Here is a 24029-nt window from a genome sequence, read left to right as displayed (position 1 = left end):
TTAATTGACTGGCATATTGACACTCTTAAACATGTATTGTAGTTTGTTTAAAGTGATTAGAGGGTGAATTGTACATCCACATCATAGATTATATTTATGTTACTTAAATAGACAAAAATAGGCAAAAGCTTAACATTGCGTAATATGCTATACATTAAATCATTCATTTTCTACCGCTTGTTCCCGTTTGGGGTCGCGGGTGACTGGAGCCTATCCCAGTGACTTAGGGCCTTAGGCGGGGTACACCCTGGTCACATGGTTAACACAGAGACATAGACACAGACATTCACTCACACATTCATTCTTTAGGGGCAAGAGTTGCAAATTTTGGGACAATTTTGCCTACCACATGCATGTCTTTGGACGGTGGGAGGAACCCGGAGAGAACCCGGAGGGAACCCACGGTAATGAGGGGAGGACATGCAGACGCCACCCAGAGAGATCATGTGTTGGTCTGGACCGGCAATCAATCTTCTTCTATATGCTATATATAGGTAGTTTAATTTTCAATGCAGTCTAAATACATTTTCCAATTAGCAGTCTAAATACATTTTATATTTTTCAAAATACAATTTGCCCTTTTAATGCAGCATTCATGACATAGCCGATGTCATGAAAAGGAAATCTGCAATAAAAAGGTGAATATTGTGACCCCTATTCAAACTTTAAAATGTAATACACATCTTTACGCTTTCTGAGCATAAAGTAGACAAAAAATATTTCTGATTTTAAAACCCGGGTCCTGAGATTTATTACCTTGGACAATTAATCCTATTGGTCAAACTGAGCAGTGAAATATCAAACGTCTCTCTAAACTCTTTATACAGACTTGTTTATATGTTGTTTGTAAAAAAGGAAATCTGTAAATATTCAGTAATACTAGGCTACCAGTTTAATGTGCTACTAAACACATACGCCCTCCAGTGGAAGTCAAATGAATAGCAGCTAGTTTCTCCAGACCTGTACCAAGCAAAACAGTGGAATATCAGTATTAATTCAATTAATCATTGTGATTCTCAACTCAGGATTTCCAAGACCAATCGGTCACTCAAACTTTGTAATAATGTTGCCCAATGCCTCATAATATGATATCATATTAATTTCACTGCACAATATTTATTGCAAGGCTTACACAGCTCCACCTGCAAATAGATGCACGTCAGTCCTGGACCGCCTGAAGCCTGATCTCTCCTTCACTGTGAATCTCCTCGAGGATTCTACTTTTTCCCACAGGGTTGTGTTGTTTTTCCACACAGAGAATAAGAATCAGATCAGAATCAGTTTTCCTCACCGAGGAGGAGGGTCTAAGAGCGGGGACGATTGTTTCATTCCAACTTTGGTTAAAAAAAAATCTAACAACTTTGAAACACTCAAAGAGGCCACTGAGGGTGTGATTTTGGGTGTAACAAAAATAAGTTGAATTGAACTGAATTACATAATTGTAGAAAATATATCATACTATTCCTTTTTAAAATGCCTTGACAAGCCTTTGGTGCAAATCATTGCAGTCATTATAAAATGTGCACAACAAGTTATTTATCCATGCCCACATTAGGGCTGAGTATTGCGTATGATATTGTATCAGAATCCCGATACAGAGCTTGATACGATATGCATCCTGATTCATGATATCTCTTATAACCGCTGTTAAAAGTTTACTAAAATGATGTTTTGATTAAGTGGAATAATAAATTAGAATTTCATGTTCACACTGTCCTCAATATCAGAATATAACTGTCTGATTAAGTCACATGCTCAGCTCCTGAGATTCAACCTTGTTGCAGCAGTTTGTAAGTTCAAAAGTGTAACTCGGTAATTTCTAATGACTTCATATTTTTTTAGCGCATCACGATGCGAATCTCTGTATCGATACACGTAATGCCAAGAAGTCCATCACGATATATTGAGCACAGCCCTAGCCCACACTGACCGAAAGCTGCCTGCAACAAAACAGTGCATTTAGGCAAAGACGTTTTCATGTCAATATATTGTGAGCCCACAATATTATTGTGAGATTTGTGACAAAACAATATTTCGGTTATTGTTACAGCCCCAGTGTCCAATGACGATCGCCCAATGATCACAGTTGCATTGGTAGGAATTTTGGGCTCCCTGAAGAATATTTACTGTATACAGAGAACCGCACAGTTTTTATTGGATTTGACACAATACAACTGAGGAGGGCAAACGAAGGCCCGCGAGCCACACCCGGCCTGATCAAATAAGGCCCCTACTATTAATAAAACAGTATTAATGACAGATAATCCCGCCGTGCATGAAGTTTCCACAGCTTTGGTGCTTTGAGTGCAAAGCTGCAAAATAAGCAACAAGTGTCTGTTATATTGGAAACAGATCCAGATCGATCTGTGTGCACCAGCCACGTGGTCTGCGCTCCCAGATACGCCCTACACTTACACTTTTGCGTCCCCCTACACTTTTGCGTCCCCCTACACTTTTGCGTCCCCCTACACTTTTGCGTCCCCCTACACTTTTGCCTGCTTCTACACTTTTGCGTCCCCCTACACTTTTGCGTCCCCCTACACTTTTGCCTGCTCCAACACTTTTGCGTCCCCCTACACTTTTGCCTGCTCCAACACTTTTGCGTCCCCCTACACTTTTGCCTGCTCCTACACTTTTGCCTGCTCCTACACTTTTGCCTGCTCCTACACTTTTGCCTGCTCCTACACTTTTGCCTGCTCCTACACTTTGGCGTCCCCCTACACTTTTGCGTCCCCCTACACTTTTGCCTGCTCCTACACTTTGGCGTCCCCCTACACTTTTGCCTGCTCCTACACTTTGGCGTCCCCCTACACTTTTGCCTGCTCCTACACTTTGGCGTCCCCCTACACTTTTGCCTGCTCCTACATTTTGGCGTCCCCCTACACTTTTGCCTGCTCCTACACTTTGGCGTCCCCCTACACTTTTGCGTCCCCCTACACTTTTGCCTGCTCCTACACTTTGGCGTCCCCCTACACTTTTGCCTGCTCCTACACTTTGGCGTCCCCCTACACTTTTGCCTGCTCCTACACTTTGGCGTCCCCCTACACTTTTGCCTGCTCCTACATTTTGGCGTCCCCCTACACTTTTGCCTGCTTCTACACTTTGGCGTCCCCCTACACTTTTGCGTCTCCCACACTTATCTCCCTACACTTTGTGTCTCTAAACCAGAGCACGCCCTCCTTCCCTCTTCTCTTCACCTCATCCTCCGTGAGGGAAAGGGAAACAAACGCTTACAGAAATATGTTGCTTGCTTGCACCGCCTCGCTCTCATCTGCTTCACGAGCGCCGAGTAGAAGCCTAGTTAGTTATTCCCAACAAAAAGTAATTTAAACTCCACATTGTGTCCAGTGGACGGTGTGCAGATCCGGACATGAAGTTGGCCAAAAAAGCACTCAAAGGGGCCGTGGTTTGAAAACTGCGGTGTGTTAGATGAGCTCAGAGCCCAGTATAGGGAATTATCACTAAAACTTGTTATGCTGTAGTTTGCAGGCCTAATAATCACTCTAAATCAGAAAGGAGTAATTTTATGGTTAAAAGAATAGTGGACCAGGGGAACACAATTTGAAGACTCAGAAATGACAAGCCATAAATAAGTGGTAAATGAGTGGTTTTCAAACACCAGAGGAGGACCCAATTAGAGGACACAATTCATCCCCTACTTTGTCAAGATTAGGATATTCGAACAGTAACAGTTTTGTGGCCCTCCCCCTGCAGACCTCTGCATTAACTACTCATTGACCTTAAAGAACATTATTATTCATTTTTGTCCTTAAATGTTTTGTCTGTTATCTATGTAAAACCAAGTGGTCCGGGGGTCCAAATCAATAAATGATTAATTAAATGAGCTCAGTTTTGTCCAGCTGCAATATGAATACAATATTTTAGAGAATTATAATTTTAAGGCCATATTATGTCTCGCATAAGTTGCAACGACCTTCAATAAACGAAGAGTTATTGGGCATTATTTGTATTGTTATTGGCCTTTAAACAGGCAGATGTTTCAGACTCTTATAAACGTCTTGTTTTCTAAAACTGTGTCCAGATGACTACAACTGAATATTTACAACAATGGAACACACCAACTTGTTTCAGAAAATTTTGGGCAAAAATATTTGGATCTGCCCCTGGAATTCAACATTTTTTCTCTCTCTGTGAATATGAGGTTGTTTTTATTAAACAAAGACTGATAAGAAAATGATTACAAGCCTCGAAATAACAGGCCGTTTTGACCGACTCCAAACTCAAGGTTCCGGATACAATGACCGACGCAAATTTTTCGCCGTAATATACATTTTTAATAGTCAAAAACAGCGCGGTGAACATGCCCAAAGCGATTCCTCTGCACAAACTCGGGCGCGCTGTACTACAGACCACGATTATTGCTGTAGTTATACAGCGGTGGAAGGCAGCGGAGCGCATGTGCGCGCGCATTTCTATCGCTTAAGTTTCGTTGACAGACATGGCACTTCGCAGTCTTCTCGCTTCTCATTGGCCGAGCGGTGTCCGTGATCTAATGTCGATGAAAGCGGGCATCTGATTGGCCGCTGCGTTCGGTTGTACTCGGAAATGCCCGGTCTAATTTTGCGCCACAAGTGATATAGAGGTTGGCGGGCGTCAATCTCCTCAGTTCGCAATTCAGTCTTTTTAAAGTTGTTTGCAACAAAAGCTGCAATTTTGCACATTAGGGACAATGTCAATGTTGAAGTATCCAAGGGCCCCGCCCCCTTTGGAGTTGTTAGCATCGGGGCAATGTATATATGTTAGTAGTTTATTTTGTAGGCTGTGATTTTATATATATTCCACAAGATCTCCTTGTGTCAAATGCTGTAAACAGTATTTATTTTGTATCTAAGAAACATTATTATATTAAATTAAACAGTATTAAAGATCATGATCTCTGGTTTATATGAATTCCGTATTTGTGCTCTTCAAATAACAGATAAAAGTACTTTAAATTGTTTTACATGCTAATAACCAGGTTTAAAACAACACATTTATCTTGTTCTTATGACGCCTCGATGCCGCGCGTGCTTGTGGGCCCCTGAAATTGCTGGGGGGCCCCTAACTTTTTTAGGTAGGGGGCCCCCCTGGCCTCCAACTTTGAAAATCTATTTCTCAGCCTGTAACGAGACATGTTAATAAAAGTTCATTTTTCATTAATTATGTTATTCTGTTTTCCTTTCCTTGTGACCGATTCAGAATTAGCCATGACAGGTACCAAATGATCGGTACCTGTCCTGTTGACAGGGATGTAAAAATAATTATTTCAAGGCTTGTGATTACCAACACAGAACTGTTCTCCAGAACCATGATCTGTCTCTATGTGTTTGACCGGTGTTTCTCTTCTCAAACACGCACTCTGCGGCACACGAGAATGACAAGGGCAGAATGTTTGTCCTCTCCTTTCCTCTTGAAAGTAAAGGTTTTGACAACGGCCCCAGCGGAGGAGCGGAACCATTGAGAGGGAAGGGGTGATTGAAACATAGAACGTTGTCAAACACACAAACAAAGGAAATATTGCACATTATGAAGGCCCCATATGCTGTAATTCTCATTCCATTCTTACTCTTATTCTAATTCCAAATCTTAGTCTAATGCAGTCAATATAATTTATCATATTTTACAATTTACGCCTTCCAGATATCAAGTGGAGCAACCAATATATTGCATAATTTAAATGTATTGTGAATAATGTTTGATCTGATGTGATCTTGATTGTATTGTCACTATGAATCCAGACAAGTCTGTGTTAGAACCACATTTCATAGACTTAAGTTGGATGAAGTGAGCAAAAATGAGAACTTGGTTTAATACAGTACATACTGTAATCTGGAGATGACTAACAGAATAACTATCCATCGCAGTCATTGCTGACGATTGATTAGGTTTTTCATGTTCAGAATATTTCCCCACATTTACGACTGATACAACTCTGAGGACACAACAGTGAGATACATGCATTATTTCTTCTGTATAAAAAGGTGGCTTTGTGCATGGATTATTCTTATAGAATTACATTGATACTGATCACACCTTTACGTTTTAACTGCTTTGTATAAAACAGTAATGAAATGGAAGAGACAAGTCCTACCTGATCACTCTCGTCCTCTTCTTCCTTCTTCATTTGCTTGACTTCATCATCAGGATTAAAATCCTCCATCTCCACCTATGACACAACATGTAAAGTGTAGGTTAGGTTAGATTAGACTACTGTAACGGCCTGCTCACTGGCCTCTCCAAACGAGCTGTTGAACAACTGCAGTACATCCAGAACGCTGCTGCTTGAACCAGGAAGTACCATCACATTAGTCCTGTTCTCAGGTCTCTGCACTGGCTCCTGTGGCTCAGAGAAAAGGCTTTAAAGCAGCTCTGCTTAAGTCTTTCCATGGCCTAGCACCACAGTACATATGAACCATCTCGGACTCTGAGGACCTCAAGGACCGGCCTCCTGCTGGTGCCAGAGTCAGGACCGGCCTCCTGCTGGTGCCCAGAGTCAGGACCAGACATGGAATCAGCGTTCCAGTTCTATGGGGGAAAGGTTGTGACAGGCCCCACCCTGGCTGTGTTTAAATCTAAGCTAAAGACTGTTTTGCCTATGATTGAAATACTTTTACCAGTTCTTAAAAATATATTTGTGTTTTTATTTATTTATTGTGACATTCACTGTATTGTGTTTTTATACACGTCGTTAACGTCAAGTAAAGCACTTTGAATAGCACTTTGTACGAATTGTGCTCTATAAATAAAACTTTATAACGCACGTGCACACACGCAAAACTTGCCTCCTCTATCGCAGCATCCTGCAGAATGGAACGGACATCTAAGCACACCATATGACTTGGAGATGGCTCCCAGTTGTTGGCCATCTGTAGAATAAAACAATATTTCAGTAGCCATGAAAAAAGTTTTTCTTTCCTTTTTCTTTTAAATACCATAAACTCCTCAAACATACCTTTGCTATATCCTTAAGTTTGCGTCCATGAACGTTTCTCTTTGCACAGGTCTGAACATCAGCAGTGATTTCAGCAAGATATACCTTTACAACAAAGACCAAATTTGGCATAAATACAAAAACACAAGAAAAAGCAACAACAAGACAAAAGTCACACCTCAAACCCTTTAGTCTTTGCTGCACTCCAGAACTGGTCAAAGTGCTTCACTCGGTCATTAATTGTGTCTAATATGATGAATGGGAAAAACCCATCATCCAAGGTTTTCTTAAACGTTTTAAGCATGCTGTTCCGATAGGTTTCTTCCATCTCTGGCTCATATTCGTATTCCAGAACCTAAACAAACCAAATGCAAAATAAGATTTTTTGTTTAATTTTCAAAGCAGCATATTTTTAATACATTTGTAGAACTTGCCTTTCTTTTAATTCTCCTCCCAGTATCAGGGTCTTTTTCAACTTTTTCTACTTCAGTCATGAAATAATCATCCAAAACAATAACCCGCGGTGGTGCACCTCCACAATGGACTTCTTTGTCCTTAACACACACAAAAAAAAGGTTGTATAAAACACAAACTATATTTACAGATATTTATCATTTGACTTACTCGAATGAGCTTTGCAACATGGCTTTTTCCACTTCCTGGGAGACCTCTCATTACAATGACAATCTATAAAAGCAAGTACAAGAGCATGCGTTATACTTTAAACATTTAGTTACATTTTTAAACAGAGATAATAATCATATCATTCCTGTCCGTATTACCCTATCAGGCCGGGACAATCGCCCAGGCATTTTCAGGATATCATCAATGTTCTTTAATTCTGGTTTCTTTTCAAGCCGAGCTGAAGGTTGAGCGGGAGGTGGCAATGCTGGAGCAGAGGGAGGAACTCGTTCTTCATAGCTTCTTCGCTCCACTAGAAATGTCAATAAAACATTAGCACTTTCACGTGTGCTTCATATGTTATATGTGAATGTTTGATGTAACTAGAAAGTATAACACTTTCCATTCTGCACAAATGAACATGTGGCAAACTATTACGCACTTTCTGTGATGGTCAGAATTCAGACAGTTAAAATACATGACAATACACAAACGTCACATACTTTGGGGTGAGGGCCCATGGCTGTAGCGCTCCCGTTCCAGACTGGATGGTCTGTAAGCTGATCGGTCGTAGTCAGACCTTCCATAATGTTCTCGATCACGACTGCCGCTATGGTCTCGCTCTCGAACATCCCTCTCTCGCTCCCTCTCACGGTAAGCTGAGCGCAGCAGTGCAGATCTTCAAAAAAAGGTTTTACATTAAATACTAAACCGAATTGCAATTATGCACTGTTGATTTATCACAGTGCATAACATAATGCGATTTGATACCTTTCTTCAATCAAACACTGTGTGCTTGAATAAAAAAGCAAATAAGAAACAATGTAATAACAGTAATAAAAAAATAATTTTATATCTGACAAAGTTACCTGTCATCTCTCAGTGTATAGCGCTCTCTCTCATATTTCTCTCTGTCAGATAACCTTTCTCTGTAGTCTCTCTCTCTACTGTACTCGTGGCGGTCCAAGTAAGGGTCTCGTCTTTCATAATGGTCTCTGCTATAAGGATCTCTTAGACCAAGCAGCTCTAGAATCCAAAATGCATAGAAAATCATCAATCATTATTATCTATACATTATACAAAAGAAGAAAGTGGTTTCTTGCGTATCTACTACATTCAGCGTTCATTCATTTAGTCAGAAGTACCTTTTTCATAGCCCCTATCATGTGGCAGAGGATCTGGTCTTAAGATGATTCTTTCACCATACGATATTTTTTCAACAGTAGCCCCCGGCTCTAAAACACCAGAAAAGATATGCATATTACATGGATTCTGATTCCGGTTTATCATAAAGCATTATTGATCCTACCTTGCCCATGTGCATAATCCACAGTCTTTGGAATAACTGTTTGACGAGATAGTTGATAATCAGTAGCAGTAGGCTGAACATCTCCAGACAGATGTTCTGTAGTTATAGACTGTGAAGCCATCCCCTGAAAAAAAAGTTTTTTTTTTTTTTTTAAACCATAGTTTATTATGGACTGTTTTAGAAAATGACTTTATTCAATTATTTTAAAAATACCTTTAGAACATTTTTTATGTCTGCTGGAATCTCCAGCCCAAGAAGACCAGCAGGAAGGTCAGGTAAAATGTCTGGAGCAACAGGGGCAGATTGTGGTTCACTGGATGGCGTTATGTCCTGCTTCTCTCTGGGGGTTAAAATGGAAAGTAACTTGAAGAACTTAGCTAAAATTAATCGTGTAGGGTACAATTTAGGTTACCTAATCATTTTAAGTTCTTGGGCTGCTTTTAAGATGATCTCATGTTGCCTCTGGGAAAGAGCCAGCAGATTTCCAGCACTAGTTCCTTGTGTTGCAGGTTCAAGTGAGCCATCTCGAAAGTTTGAATCTGACTCAACAGCAGGTGATGGTCTCTCTAAAGACATGTTTCTGCTGTCCGGATAAGATAGTCTAGGTTCATAATCTGGATAATGTCTTTCTGGAAGAGGAGAGAGTCTAGAATGCACCACTGAGTAAGAAGGATCATCTTCTCGATAACAAGGTTCCTCTCCATATTCCCTCACTCTAAGTTCTCCTCTTGGCCTGTCTCGCTCATCATATGGGTAACCTCTACCTCTCTCTTCTGCCCAAGGGTCATCTCTGTACGATTCCGGTGGTAGCATACGAGATGGATGTCTCCTCTCAGACAGAGGAGCTTCCCTATCCCACTGTGATTCATAGACATCTCGAGGAAACTCTGATCCCCGGCGATATGGTTTCTCTCCATGCCCATAATCCGCAACAAACCCCTCTTTTAAATCCGGTTCATATTCTTTCTCTGAAGGATATTTGCCTCTATCCATTCCACGAGACATAGGCTGCATTTCATCTCTCTCTATAATCTCATGTGGAGTGGGAGGAGGGCCACGACCATATGCCATTTGCCTATCTGCCTCCTCATCGTACCACTCCTCTTCACGATGACCAATTTCCTGAGAGTGTGGGGGTTCATCTCTCCCTCTTCCTACTTCAGGGTGGATTGGGCGCCAATGCGGGTCATTGTTCATGGGGTCTAATTCAGTGTCCATTTCATAATGCTCCGGAGCCATTGATCTATGGGCAGGATGAGGAGGTCTTCCTTGTGTAAAAGGTGGGCGACCCCGAGGTGGACGACCTCGACCGGGTGGTAATGACGGTCTCATACCTCTAGAACCCATTGGAGGTCCCCACTCTTCCCAGTACTGGTCGTCTTCCTGTGGGTACTCTGCCAACTCTGCTTCCTCCCAATGCCCATCTGTTGTGTGGGCTGGGCGTCCACCTCTTCCTATTGGTGGCCCTCTTCTACCAAAAGGTGGCCCTCCTCGACCAAAAGGTGGACCTCCCCTGGGCATAAGTGGACCCCCTCGACCCATGGGTGGACCCCCTCGACCCATGGGTGGACCCCCTCGACCCTTGGGTGGACCCCCTCGACCTATAGGAGGCCCTCCTCTCATGAAAGGAGGATACCCTCTGCCCATTGGAGGACCCCCCCTACCCATCGGTGGACCTCCCCTCCCCATCGGCACTGGTGGTCTTCCCCTCATCACTGGGTGCCCACCTCTCCCCATATAAATACCCCCTGGATCTTCATAATATTCTTCTTCTGGAGGGTAGAATTGTTCATCAGGCATCCACAATTCCTCACTGGTCGGTTCTGAGCTATCATGAAACTCGACGTGCGAAGGATCTTGCCAGTGATATTCCTGTGGCTCTTCAGGCAAGACTAATTCTGCATCAGACTGTTCATATTCATAAGACTGTTCATCAATATCCCTTTCAAATGATGTATCGTTTGGTGCACTAAACACTCTTTGCTCCATTTGCCCTTGGCCTCGTCCCCGACCCTGAATTGGTACCTTGGACTGTCCACGACCTCTACCAACTGAAGGCACTGAAGAATCTTCTTTTGGTGGGTCTGGCTTTGAGAGTGGTTTGGAATCTTGTTGGGATACAGTTGATTGATTTGAAAGCAATTCATCTTTATGAGAACTTTGTGCAGCAGATTTAGGTTGCAAATTAGGACGTTCTGATACGGGGGGTTTGTCATCAGGTTTAGGTTTTTCACCATCTGACCGCTTAACAACTTTACGAGTCTGTGGAATAGGATCCTTTTGGACAAAAAAGTCCCCACTTCCAATCATGTTGTCATCTGTCAAGTCATTCTTAGATTTAGATGCACCATCCTTCTTTTCATTAGTCTTTGGTTCCTCAACAGGCTGTTTATTAGGTCCAGTCTTTGGTTGTGGACTCTGTTTGTCTAGTGGTACCGGTTGACAAGGTGGGGGGGCAGGTGGTCTTTGTTGTGGGCTAATTTGAGGTTGGGAGCCTCGAAGTGGGGGGGCAGGTGGTCTTTGTTGTGGACTAATTTGAGGTTGGGGGCCTCGAAGTGGGGGGACAGGTGGTCTTTGAAGTGGACTAATTTGAGGTTGGGGTCCTCGAAATTGAGGGGCAGGTGATCTTTGTTGTAGGCCAATTTGAGGTTGGGGGTCTCGACTTGGCTGGTCAAATTTTGATGGGCCATCGAATCGTTGCCTTGGAGCATCGAATCGCTGAGGGCCGTCGAATCGCGGAGGGCCGTCGAATCGGGGAGGGCCGTCAAATCGGGGAGGGCCCTCGAATCGCTGGGGAGCATCGAATCGTTGCCGTGGGCCATCGAATCGCTGAGAGCCACTGAATTGCTGAGAGCCATCAAATCGTTGCCGTGGGCCTTCGAATCGCGGGCCGACAAATCGCGGGCCGTCAAATCTTTGCCGTGGGCCATCGAATCGTTGCCGTGGGCCGTCGAATCGTTGCCGTGGGCCGTCAAATTGTTGCCGTGGGCCGTCAAATTGTTGCCGTGGGCCGTCAAATTGTTGCCGTGGGCCGTCAAAATGTTGCCGGGGACCGTCGAATCGTTGTCGGGGACCGTCGAATCGTTGTCGGGGACCGTCGAATCGTTGTCGGGGACCGTCGAATCGTTGTCGGGTACCGTCGAATCGTTGTCGGGGACCGTCGAATTGTTGCCGTGGGCCGTCGAATTGTTGCCGTGGACCGTCATATTGTTGTTGGGGACCGTCAAAGCGTCTTGGGGTACCATCAAAACCTGGGCCACCAACACTTGAGGGAGCATCAAATCGTGAGGGACCATCAAGACTTTTCTCTGGGGCATCAGGGGCTTCTTTTAATCCCTGTTGCGCTTGGTCAAATCTGGAAAACAAATGATAATTTCCATTACTGTTATTGAAAAATCTGCTAACTCATGGTAATTTTTAAGGCCTAGACTCACCGTGAACCCCCAACACTGCTATAAGTGGAAGGATAATCAGTAGCACCTTGGTTGACCGACGACTGCTGGTTTGACTTATCAATCTCAGTCTCAGGTTTAAACGGCGTCATAGTCTCGCTGCTGTACTGCGTTGAAACATAGGGAACCATCGCAGTGAGAGTGGCCACGCGTTCCTGAATGTGAGCGTTTGTGGCATTCATCTGCTGTTGCCATTGCTTCCATTGGCTTTCGTAGTCGTGTAGCTGGTCTTTGTGTGGATAGCTTTGGAACTGCTCATACCACAACACGAAGGTTCGATCCCAGTCTTGATACAGTGGAACAAACTGCTGCTCCTGTGTTTTATAATGTCTCAACTGCATTTCAGCCGACATAGTCTAGCAAAAAAACATTATGGACATTATTTTTTTTAGAAGTAGGGATGTCACGATATTAAATGTTAGTTTCATGATTATTGAGAAGATCACAAGTTAGCGAGTATTCACAATTACCGACACTAAAACCAATGAACTAGTAAAATATTGTATTTTCTATCAAATTGTGAAATAGATCCCAATTCCTCTAGCCTGTGAACAGCTTTATGAAATCAAACATTTTAAAGGATAAAGTAAAGCTAATACATTAACTATACACTAATTATACAAAATAACAAATAGACAGATATTAAAGCCTTTTACAGTATAGATGAATAAAAATAACTTATTTTTGCTTCCAAAATTGTTACTCTTATCATTTTTAGATGGTACAATTAAATTGGAATCTGAATAACCACAATTATCGATTACCAAATAATCTTGACATCCCTATTTATGAACTGGATTTCATATTTAAGATGCTATGGCATTCAAATCTGCATTCATGTTGAAATATTGCCAAAGTAGTAGTTATTTAAGTAATGAAAAACAGCTTTGTTAGATTACTTAGCAAGTACCATATAAAACACAGACACATTACCTGGAGTGTTCGTTCTCTTTTTACAAGGTAAAATACAAAAATGCACACCTGGAGGTTTGGAGGATGCTGAAGGAGTTGTTGATATTGTTCAAGGACCTTCTGAAGATTTTCATGCTGCTGCATGAGAGCCTGGTATTGTAAACCAACCTTCTGCTGCTGCACGTGCTGCCACTGAGCCGCAGCAACCTGGAGCTGCTGGAGGCGTGCGGTCTCCTCTGGATCCAGAGGAGTTTCAGGCTTTGAATGGAAACAAGGCAGAGATGAACTCAACATCTTGTTGCACGTATTGTGTTACCCAGATTACGGATGACTGATTCCATGACTTTCATGCAAGTGACGAGTGCACAGTGTCTGCTCGGCTGGTACACTCATGTTCTCTGTTTCTGTGAAATGCAACTGTTACTGGCAGGCTTTTAGCTAGAGGCCCGTCTTCCCGTTTTTTTGGACGGGGTATCTCGACATGTGGACGGACATTTTCGAGGGCAAAGACGGTGTAATTTTTATAAATACATTTTAGAAAAGGGAATATCATCATTAAATCGGGCCGGGAAGCGTTCGACGATAGTCTGCCGCGGTCCGCGCCATGACAGTTGACTGTTTACAAGTAAAAATTAGCATGCTGTGCGCTGATTGGTCGGCAAAGTTTGTGTGCTTGGCTCTGATTGGCAGCCGAGCCGTGGTCTGGAAAATGCCGAAGCTTCATGTTTGCCGAACCTCCACGGCCAAATACTATATAAGATGCGGCGTGATACGCCGCTCCTAAGTGGCAGAATGTGATCCGCACGGCCGAGAGGCGCAGGCGGCGCGAGAGTATGGAAAGTCGAGTGATACGAGAGGCGTGCGGGCGCCGCTCTAGATCGCCTCCGCTTTATTTTGTAAAAGCGTCGAAAAATGGTTGTGATACACATATTGGCTTTCCATAGCCTTCCTGCGAGCACCGAAGGCGCGAGCGAACATTTAAGCCCCCGGTTAAACTAGAGATGACTGGGAATGACTGGGCGCGACTGAAAATCGGGTTAAAATTGCGTCCTCATCTCTAAATGAGAGACAAGGCTGTTTAATTGACAAATCTTGCCACCCAGTACAATAATAGTGTGACGTCACTGAGAATTGTCTATAGGCTAGTGGAATAAGGCCAACAACAACAAAAAAATTGTGTTTCCGGTAACATGGGGGGGGGGGGGTGTTTTAAAATTAATTTTAAAATATATTTTAAAATCCGCGCACAGGTTTTGAAGACAGTTTTATGATAAATGAGCCGTCAATCAAAATAAAATATTACTCAATAGTATGATTAGTGTTTTCTTACATGAGCTTTTTGTTTGGCATATCTACCTATAACATTTATTTTGTCGTTTTATTAATGGGGTGATTTAAGTCCAGTATTGTGTTGGATTTCATATAGTTAAATCAATTATTCTAATCAGTCTACTTCGTACAGTTTATTGCTTCAGGAACAAATTATAAAAACAATAACTGCATGTCTGTGGGTTCATTTATCACTAGCTATAGGTAGCAGGCTAACTGCTCGTTATTGCTAACATATGAATCACCACTGTGTGGCCATTTGATCACTGGACGCAGGAAAGCTAAAGCTAATGGGATGCTAACGCCATTTCCTATTAAAAACACTCACATCCGTGAGAATGAGCGGCTGTTTTCCCGTGGTTCTGATGCTGGTTCTCAATAGTTTAAGACAAAAGAGAAAAAGATCTGTTCATTAGTATCCGCCGCCATTGTATGAAACTGGGGACACAGCCCAACAGCTAAAGTGCTTGTACGCTGAAGACATCTATATCACCAATGCAACGTGTAAACGAATGCTCAACTGTTTTGTTAAAACAGTTTAACACAGGGGTGCCCAATACGTTGATTATGATCGACCAGTCGATCGCAGAGGCAGTGAGGTCAATCGCGCCGAAGCGCGCCGGAGAGCTCCCAAAAACGCCGAAGCACACCGGAAAGCTCCGGAGTGTGCGCTGTGTGACGCAGAGGAAGGAGGAGAGATGAAGTTCTGGTTAAGCTCAACCTTCTGTCACTTAGCGTAGTTGTGGTCAGAATATTTTATTTTCAAAATACTCAGCTGTATTAAATGGTCTAGTTAAATAGCAGGTTTTCTCCCTCCTTTTTGTATTGCACATTTGTATATGATAAACAATATTAGGCGATTAATGAAAGCCTACATTGTGTTTCTATAGAGTAATTATGGTTAAACAAAAAAAAAAACCTGTTCAATACTGACAATAAAAATAAAAATAAATTATACAATAATTTAGACCTATAGGTAGCTCTTTGGGCTTTGTCGAATATAAAAGTAGCTTGTGAGCCGGAAATGTATGGGCACCCCTGGTTTAACACTAGACATGGCTTTTCGTTGTTTAGCGTGCTTACTTGGCGCCTTAAACAAAAACAACAAAAGTATAATTGCCTATTCCTACTTATACTTTGCATACGAGGCATTGTGATGTAGTGACATCACCGAAAGTACACAGGGTGAAGTAAATGTTGTTACATACTGCAGCCGACCAGCAGAATATACAGTCATCAAAATAAACTAAATTTAGAGAGCAGGGGTCTCGCTACGTACATTCAGGGATGGCGCCCCTGCCATCCCCAACATGATAAATCAAAATAGCCCGCCATCTGCTTTGACATGGGGGCGAAAAGAAACCATTCTTAAAAACCCGGCACGGCCAGCGCAGTTGCCACAAGCGTTGGCGCGAGCACCGAGCGTCATTGCGGCCAGCGGCAGAAAAGGAGAACTTTTTTTGCAGCAGACGCGGCACAGCAGCAAATCAAAGATTACGCTCTAGCGTCATACTACGCACTCCCTGGAAAAAGGCCCAAAACAAACCCCGCAACGATACATTGAAAAAATAAAATAAAAAATAGGCAAGACGCAGCTCTTGGAGAAAATAAAGATATTCCCTAAACACTGCTCACCCCTATCTGACTATGATCTTCTTTGATCCTGACAATGAGCCTGCCTGTGTCCAATGGATGAAAAGGCCAAGAGCCTTCCCCCATTAGCTATAACTGTATCAATTTTCATTACATACCAAAATTGTGAATAAAATTGTGTATTATGATACAGTGCTCACTGGTAATACATTTAAATCACTATGTCTTTATGTTTATTTATCATTTTCACGATTCCATTAAGTTTTTGGTGGCCATTATTCAAATTTCTTGATAGTAGATAGGCCACCATATAATAGTATGTTTAGGGTGCAAGTACCTTTGGAAATAATGAAGGTACATTAAAACATCCTTAAAGGAAAATGCAACGCCATAAGAGGAATATTTACCATGCCTTTAAAAAATTCTGGGGAAAGCACTGGAGAAATATCAGTATGACAGCAAGAATAAAATATTGGGGCACCTATAAGATATATCGGCCCAGTATCGGCCGATATTCACGTCACTGAGTAACAACGGTTTCAGCCAAAACCACAGATATCAGAACCAAATGTTCTCTACTATTAAGCAGCTTTACATAATTATATGGTTTATGTTGAACAAAATGTAAAATGATTAACAATTCTATGGTAAAACAAAAAAAATCACTACATTATATAGTATTAAGCAAAGTAGGGCTGCAACGATGTTCTTTGTAAAATTATTTTACTTTGATCGTAATCATCAGAATGAATGATTTCACATTTTCAATCAGTTTATTTATTTGTGAACCATAGGTCAGTATATTTATACCTTTATTTGGTTAAAATGTGTTAAGCTCAAAGTACTAATAGCTGCTAGGTTAGTCAAATAATCGAGATGGAGCGGGTGTCAGGGACATGTAAATAATAAATATCAAATGGATAACCAATATACAGAAAAATGTGATGAGATGATTTGTGAAGATGTTAACGAGGTTAATGGGACTTACTTTGTCTGTATGTGTAGGTGGTTTTTTGACATTTTCACCTCTCTGAAAATGCATGTAAATAATAAAAATGTTTACAGGCAGCTCATGTAAAACAGCCCTGGAAGAAGAATATTCTACCTGAACAGCAGGGCTGTGCAATTTAATTCTAATAGAGATCCTCCTGTAAAGTGTACGGCAATTGTCAACTTTTAACTGAGCCAATGCTCCGTCAGGAAAAGCATGTGGTTTGGAGCAGAGTTCAGAATTTAGAGTAAAAATTAGTCAATAATTAAAAGTTTGTATCGAACTTTAGTAAATTACCATTACTAATATTAATCAAATATTGAAATCAATCTATAAGAAAAAAACCTTGATTATTTCTCGTCTTATTGCCCAGTGCTACTGTACAGTAGCTACCATACAGCTTAAGATAATTACGTTTTGTTTTTCCATCTTGCATCAGCACAGCTACAAGAGTTACACAGACATGAATTGTAAAAATGTACATTTGTTATATAGACTCACACAGAACATTTTTGTATGTATCCCAAATAATTAGATATACTTCTACAGATGCTATTGGTATGAACTTCATCCTCCACACATGACATATAACCACCACAGTCGACATTGTTAAATCAAATCATGTGAAACACAGACTTTGGACAAAAGCATGTGTTGGTACTGAATATTTCTGGACCCATATTGAGGGACATATTTTCTATTGAATTTAGGTCAGGTAAACGATTAAAGCAGAACCAGATAAGATTTTTGTTTTATAAATGGCTCTGTGAGTCCCTTGTGATGGTTAAATATGTATTTCCGGGGCGTTTGAAAGTGTCAATCGTTGCCCCCTGCTGTCGCTGGGTGGAAGACCAGCCGTACGACATTTGACAATATTGACCTGAGCTGAGAAACCCTGGCTCTTTTTAAAAAATATTTGTCAATGTGAAACATGTTTGTATACGATTGGTCTTATCATTATTATAAAAGGAAAAAATGCGTGTATGTGACAGTGGTGCTGCGTGTATGTGACCGTGTGTGACCGCGGTGCTGCGTGTGTGCGACCGCGGTGCTGCGTGTGTGCGACCGCGGTGCTGCGTGTGTGCGACCGCGGTGCTGCGTGTGTGCGACCGCGGTGCTGCGTGTGTGCGACCGCGGTGCTGCGTGTGTGCGACCGCGGTGCTGCGTGCGTGGGACCGCGGTGCTGCGTGCGTGGGACCGCGGTGGTGCCGCGTGTATACGACCGTGTCTGACCGTGGTGCCGCGTGTATGCGACGTGGTGCCGCGTGTATGCGACCGTGGTGCCGCGTGTATGCGACCGTGGTGCTGCGTGTATGCAACCGTGGTGCTGCGTGTATGCAACCGTGTGACTGTGGTGCTGCGTGTATGCGACCGTGTGTGACTGTGGTGCTGCGTGTATGCAACCGTGTGACTGTGGTGCTGCGTGTATGCAACCGTGTGACTGTGGTGCTGCGTGTATGCGACCGTGTGTGACCGTGGTGCCGCGTGTATGCGACCGTGTGTGACCGTGGTGCCGCGTGTATGCGACCGTGTGTGACCGTGGTGCCGCGTGTATGCGACCGTGTGTGACCGTGGTGCCGCGTGTATGCGACGTGTATGTGACCGTGGTGCTGCGTGTATGTGACCGTGGTGCTGCGTGTATGCGACCGTGTGTGACTGTGGTGCTGCGTGTATGCAACCGTGTGACTGTGGTGCTGCGTGTATGCAACCGTGTGACTGTGGTGCTGCGTGTATGCGACTGTGTGTGACTGTGGTGCTGCATGTATGTGACTGTGGTGCTGCGTGTATGCGACTGTGTGTGACTGTGGTGCTGCATGTATGTGACTGTGGTGCTGCGTGTATGTGACTGTGGTGCTGCGTGTATGCGACCGTGTGTGACTGTGGTGCTGCGTGTATGCGACCGTGTGTGACTGTGGTGCTGCGTGTATGCAACCGTGTGTGACTGTGGTGCTGCGTGTATGTGACCGCGGTGCTGCGTGTATGTGACCGCGGTGCTGCGTGTATGGGACCGCGGTGCTGCGTGTATGGGACCGCGGTGCTGCGTGTATGGGACCGCGGTGCTGCGTGTATGGGACCGCGGTGCTGCGTGTATGGGACCGCGGTGCTGCGTGTATGGGACCGCGGTGCTGCGTGTATGGGACCGCGGTGCTGCGTGTATGGGGCCGTGGTGCTGCGTGTATGGGGCCGTGGTGCTGCGTGTATGGGGCCGTGGTGCTGCGTGTATGGGGCCGTGGTGCCGCGTGTATGCGACCGTGGTGCTGCGTGTATGCAACCGTGGTGCTGCGTGTATGCAACCGTGTGACTGTGGTGCTGCGTGTATGCGACCGTGTGTGACTGTGGTGCTGCGTGTATGCAACCGTGTGACTGTGGTGCTGCGTGTATGCAACCGTGTGACTGTGGTGCTGCGTGTATGCGACCGTGTGTGACCGTGGTGCCGCGTGTATGCGACCGTGTGTGACCGTGGTGCCGCGTGTATGCGACCGTGTGTGACCGTGGTGCCGCGTGTATGCGACCGTGTGTGACCGTGGTGCCGCGTGTATGCGACGTGTATGTGACCGTGGTGCTGCGTGTATGTGACCGTGGTGCTGCGTGTATGCGACCGTGTGTGACTGTGGTGCTGCGTGTATGCAACCGTGTGACTGTGGTGCTGCGTGTATGCAACCGTGTGACTGTGGTGCTGCGTGTATGCGACTGTGTGTGACTGTGGTGCTGCATGTATGTGACTGTGGTGCTGCGTGTATGTGACTGTGGTGCTGCGTGTATGCGACTGTGTGTGACTGTGGTGCTGCATGTATGTGACTGTGGTGCTGCGTGTATGTGACTGTGGTGCTGCGTGTATGCGACCGTGTGTGACTGTGGTGCTGCGTGTATGTGACTGTGGTGCTGCGTGTATGCGACTGTGTGTGACTGTGGTGCTGCGTGTATGTGACTGTGGTGCTGCGTGTATGTGACTGTGGTGCTGCGTGTATGCGACCGTGTGTGACTGTGGTGCTGCGTGTATGTGACTGTGGTGCTGCGTGTATGCAACCGTGTGTGACTGTGGTGCTGCGTGTATGTGACCGCGGTGCTGCGTGTATGGGACCGCGGTGCTGCGTGTATGGGACCGCGGTGCTGCGTGTATGGGACCGCGGTGCTGCGTGTATGGGACCGCGGTGCTGCGTGTATGGGACCGCGGTGCTGCGTGTATGGGACCGCGGTGCTGCGTGTATGGGACCGCGGTGCTGCGTGTATGGGACCGCGGTGCTGCGTGTATGGGACCGCGGTGCTGCGTGTATGGGACCGTGGTGCTGCGTGTATGGGGCCGTGGTGCTGCGTGTATGGGGCCGTGGTGCTGCGTGTATGTGACTGTGGTGCTGCGTGTATGTGACTGTGGTGCTGCGTGTATGCGACCGTGTGTGACTGTGGTGCTGCGTGTATGCGACCGTGTGTGACTGTGGTGCTGCGTGTATGCAACCGTGTGTGACTGTGGTGCTGCGTGTATGTGACCGCGGTGCTGCGTGTATGGGACCGCGGTGCTGCGTGTATGGGACCGCGGTGCTGCGTGTATGGGACCGCGGTGCTGCGTGTATGGGACCGCGGTGCTGCGTGTATGGGACCGTGGTGCTGCGTGTATGGGGCCGTGGTGCTGCGTGTATGGGGCCGTGGTGCTGCGTGTATGGGGCCGTGGTGCTGCGTGTATGGGGCCGTGGTGCTGCGTGTATGGGGCCGTGGTGCTGCGTGTATGGGGCCGTGGTGCCGTGTGTATGTGGCCGCGGTGCCGTGGTGTATGTGACCGTGGTGCTGCGTGGTGTATGTGACGCCATGTGTATGTGGCCGCGGTGCCACCGGTGCCGTGTGTATGTGGCCGCGGTGCTGTGTGTATGTGGTGCCGTGTGTATGTGGTGCCGTGTGTATGTGGTGCCGTGTGTATGAGGCCGCAGTGCCGTGTGTATGTGGCCGCGGTGCTGTGTGTATGTGGTGCCGTGTGTATGTGGTGCCGTGTGTATGTGGTGCCGTGTGTATGAGGCCGCAGTGCCGTGTGTATGTGGCCGCGGTGCCGTGTGTATGTGGCCGCGGTGCCGTGTGTATGTGGCCGCGGTGCCGTGTGTATGTGGCCGCGGTGCCGTGTGTATGTGGCCGCGGTGCCGTGTGTATGTGGCCGCGGTGCCGTGTGTATGTGGCCGCGGTGCCGTGTGTATGTGGCCGCGGTGCCGTGTGTATGTGGCCGCGGTGCCGTGTGTATGTGGCCGCGGTGCCGTGTGTATGTGGCCGCGGTGCCGTGTGTATGTGGCCGCGGTGCCGTGTGTATGTGGTCGCGGTGCCGTGTGTATGTGGCCGCGGTGCCGTGTGTATGTGGCCGCGGTGCCGTGTGTATGTGGCCGCGGTGCCGTGTGTATGTGCCGTGTGTATGTGGCTGCGGTGCGCATTAAGGTCGCGTTTGATTGGTCAAAAATTTTAAAAAGCCCATCCATGTAACAACTGCATGATTAATACATAAACTACAGACTATCGCAAAACTTTGTGATACTATTACGCAAAATGGCCTTTTAGCAACTTTTAACCATACTAAGGTTATTTCCTTGTCATTTAACTCAAAGTTGTATTAAAAGTGATGCAGTAATCTTTGTTCTAATGCAGACAAGACGTTATTGCTATGAAAGTCCCTGTGTCACGCCCACTGATATTTACTCACTTTATTTTATTTCTGTGTTTTGTTTATTCTAAAATGGAGACAGGATTCAAGAGTGTTGCATGGCCATTTTTGACACAACTGAATGCAAAATCTGCTGCTTTTTATCAAGAACCGCAGCTTTCCAAAGGCGAAGGAGGCCTTCGCAAAACACCGTAGCAGTTTGCAACCCAGAATTCAGGACTTGTTTGTAATTAAGTAGATCAAAATTGTGATTTAAAATGTCCAAATATACTATATAGAAGACAAAAGCACAGTAGGTCTTTGGAAGCATGCACAATGCTTCTGAAGACAGTAAGTAATGACGTTCCAAAAAAACAAATAAAACGTTGTTACAGATGTGATTGAAAGGTTGAAAATGTCACTTCATGAAGTTAAACAACAAATACCGTATTTTAAGGCATGGGACATTGTTTAAACCAAGTTTTAAGAAGTTAGAAAAATGAGAAGACGTTTGACATTTATTAAGTGAAATAAAGACAATAAACATTTAGTTATTTTTGCAGAAGGGTTAGGGTTAATACAAATTTTGCCTACCTCTGTAGGTGGTGGAGGTGGTGGAGCCGGTGGTTCCTCTTTAGGTGGAGGAGGGGGAGGTGCCCCTTTGGGAGGTTCTGATGTTGGAGGAGGCGGCTGCATTGTAGCACTGCCACCATCCTTCTGGGTTTGTCTGCTTTTGTCTTGCCTCATCTTTTGAAGATTTAGCAGATGTTGTTTGTACCACTGTTGTTGCTGATCCTGTGAGTCATGTCAAAATGTGTTTAAACAGTAGAATCTGACATTCTATTATTATTATTGTTTTCTTAGCATAATACATATGGATTCACAAGCCCAGTTTCTGGCAGCATTATTGCTTATTTGTAATAGACTGGAGTGACAGTGCTGTTGGACATTATTATACAGGTATAACACAGTATTACCTGTAGAGATGCTGCTTTCTCTCTCTGTGACATGAGAGTGTCGGGAGCTGGGGGCATGGGTTTGTTTTCCATGGGGTTGGGTACATTGTGCTCGGGTACTTTAGGTTTCGCAGCAAGGGGCTCTGGAGGTGGAGGAGCGGGTTGAGACTCGACTGGGTGAGGCTGAGACGGCGGCGGAGGCTGGAAGTCCTGTAGCTGGGCCGAGGCAGTTTTCATCGCCAGACCGGGAGAGGTATTCTGAGTATAGTAGGCCGAAGGCCCTACAGCATTGTCCATAGCCCCCGTGTCAGAGGCCTGCCACGAAGAGGCTGTAAACCCGGCCGATGGAGCAGTGTAAGCCACGCTGGCCGCTGGCCCGTGGTGCAACACGGACTGAAGCTGTTGCTGGTGAAGCATCTGCAGCTGCTGCATCTGCTGGAGATGCTGCTCCTGCAGGCTGGAGAAGATGGATCCGCCACCCGAGCCTCCAAACCCGGCGGCATTTCCAGTGTTGTTATTGGCTGCATAATTTTCGGACTGTTGAGATCCACCGTAATTCCCCCACGAAGGATACATTATGTAAGGATGTAAATACACGGCCTCAATGCGCGTTCACCACCGTGGAATGGCAGCTAACGAGGCTAACTAATATTGACCTACCTTTGGCAAATGAATGATCTACATTTTGATCCGAAATTAATTACATAACCACATACCACCAGTGTCGTTTAGAATGCCACTATAAAACGAATATATACATGAATATATCCCTAGCTAATGAAAACAATGAAAACGTAGCTGATGGAGCTAACGCTAGCAGGCTGCGGCAAAGCACGCCTCTGACCGGATACACGTCACAATCTGTGATGCACACTTCCTTCACAACGTCACAACAACATTAGACTGACTAATGATGTAGAAGAAATCTAAACACGTTTAGATTTCTTCTTCTAAGATGAAGACACTGGTCTTAGAAGAAATGTAAGCCATCTTTTGTTTTAAAGCTTAGTTTAGAAGTTGTCACTTCTGTAATTCATAATTGTACATTTTATTCGTTGTACAAAAATAAGACAATGTAGAGACACTGTGATGCTGCACTGTACACTGATCATTTGTACACGTACATCAACTACAGGTTGAGGATATTGTTTTTCCTCAACTAAACCGTGTAACCGACATTAACCACAAGGGGGAGTCATGGATGCATAAAAAGATCTGTATGAGGAATGTAAACAACACTTGCCCTAAAGTATTTGCATGCTTGTCCATTCTGCTTCACAAAAGGAGGTATATGTTAATTGAAAGGAACCAAGGCAAATAAGC

The 24029-nt window shown here is 44.8% G+C and overlaps 1 protein-coding gene across 4 annotated transcripts in view; it reads right to left on the bottom strand.

Moving 5' to 3' along the window:
• The window catches only part of ylpm1 (YLP motif containing 1), a 28140-nt gene extending 4761 nt beyond the window's left edge, over nt 1-23379 (bottom strand). Inside the window, exons 1-19 of one of the 4 annotated variants that reach the window (XM_072442073.1) lie at nt 22728-23369; nt 22345-22545; nt 17136-17177; nt 13295-13483; nt 12296-12669; nt 9274-12216; nt 9075-9201; nt 8862-8985; nt 8698-8787; nt 8422-8578; nt 8324-8347; nt 8056-8231; nt 7714-7865; nt 7556-7618; nt 7366-7485; nt 7110-7286; nt 6953-7036; nt 6783-6866; nt 6092-6166 (exon numbers count right to left, since the gene is read on the bottom strand). In XM_072442073.1, coding sequence (XP_072298174.1) covers nt 6092-6166; nt 6783-6866; nt 6953-7036; nt 7110-7286; nt 7366-7485; nt 7556-7618; nt 7714-7865; nt 8056-8231; nt 8324-8347; nt 8422-8578; nt 8698-8787; nt 8862-8985; nt 9075-9201; nt 9274-12216; nt 12296-12669; nt 13295-13483; nt 17136-17177; nt 22345-22545; nt 22728-23282 — 5757 coding nt within the window. In that variant the 5' untranslated portion in view covers nt 23283-23369. Of the gene's footprint in view, nt 1-6091; nt 6167-6781; nt 6867-6952; nt 7037-7109; nt 7486-7555; nt 7619-7713; nt 7866-8055; nt 8232-8323; nt 8348-8421; nt 8579-8697; nt 8788-8861; nt 8986-9074; nt 9202-9273; nt 12217-12295; nt 12670-13294; nt 13484-17135; nt 17178-22344; nt 22546-22727 lie in introns of those variants that run through there. The other 3 variants (XR_011926623.1, XR_011926620.1, XR_011926621.1) reach the window with 3 other exon arrangements.
• Between the last annotated feature and the right edge of the window lie 650 nt (nt 23380-24029).

Source organism: Eucyclogobius newberryi, unplaced genomic scaffold (assembly GCF_026437365.1).
Source record: "Eucyclogobius newberryi isolate DKJ021-1_F unplaced genomic scaffold, fEucNew1.0.hap1 SCAF_1, whole genome shotgun sequence".
NCBI lineage: Eukaryota > Metazoa > Chordata > Actinopteri > Gobiiformes > Gobiidae > Eucyclogobius > Eucyclogobius newberryi.
Note: the sequence above shows the minus strand (reverse complement) of the source record. Positions and strands in the feature narration are given on the sequence as shown.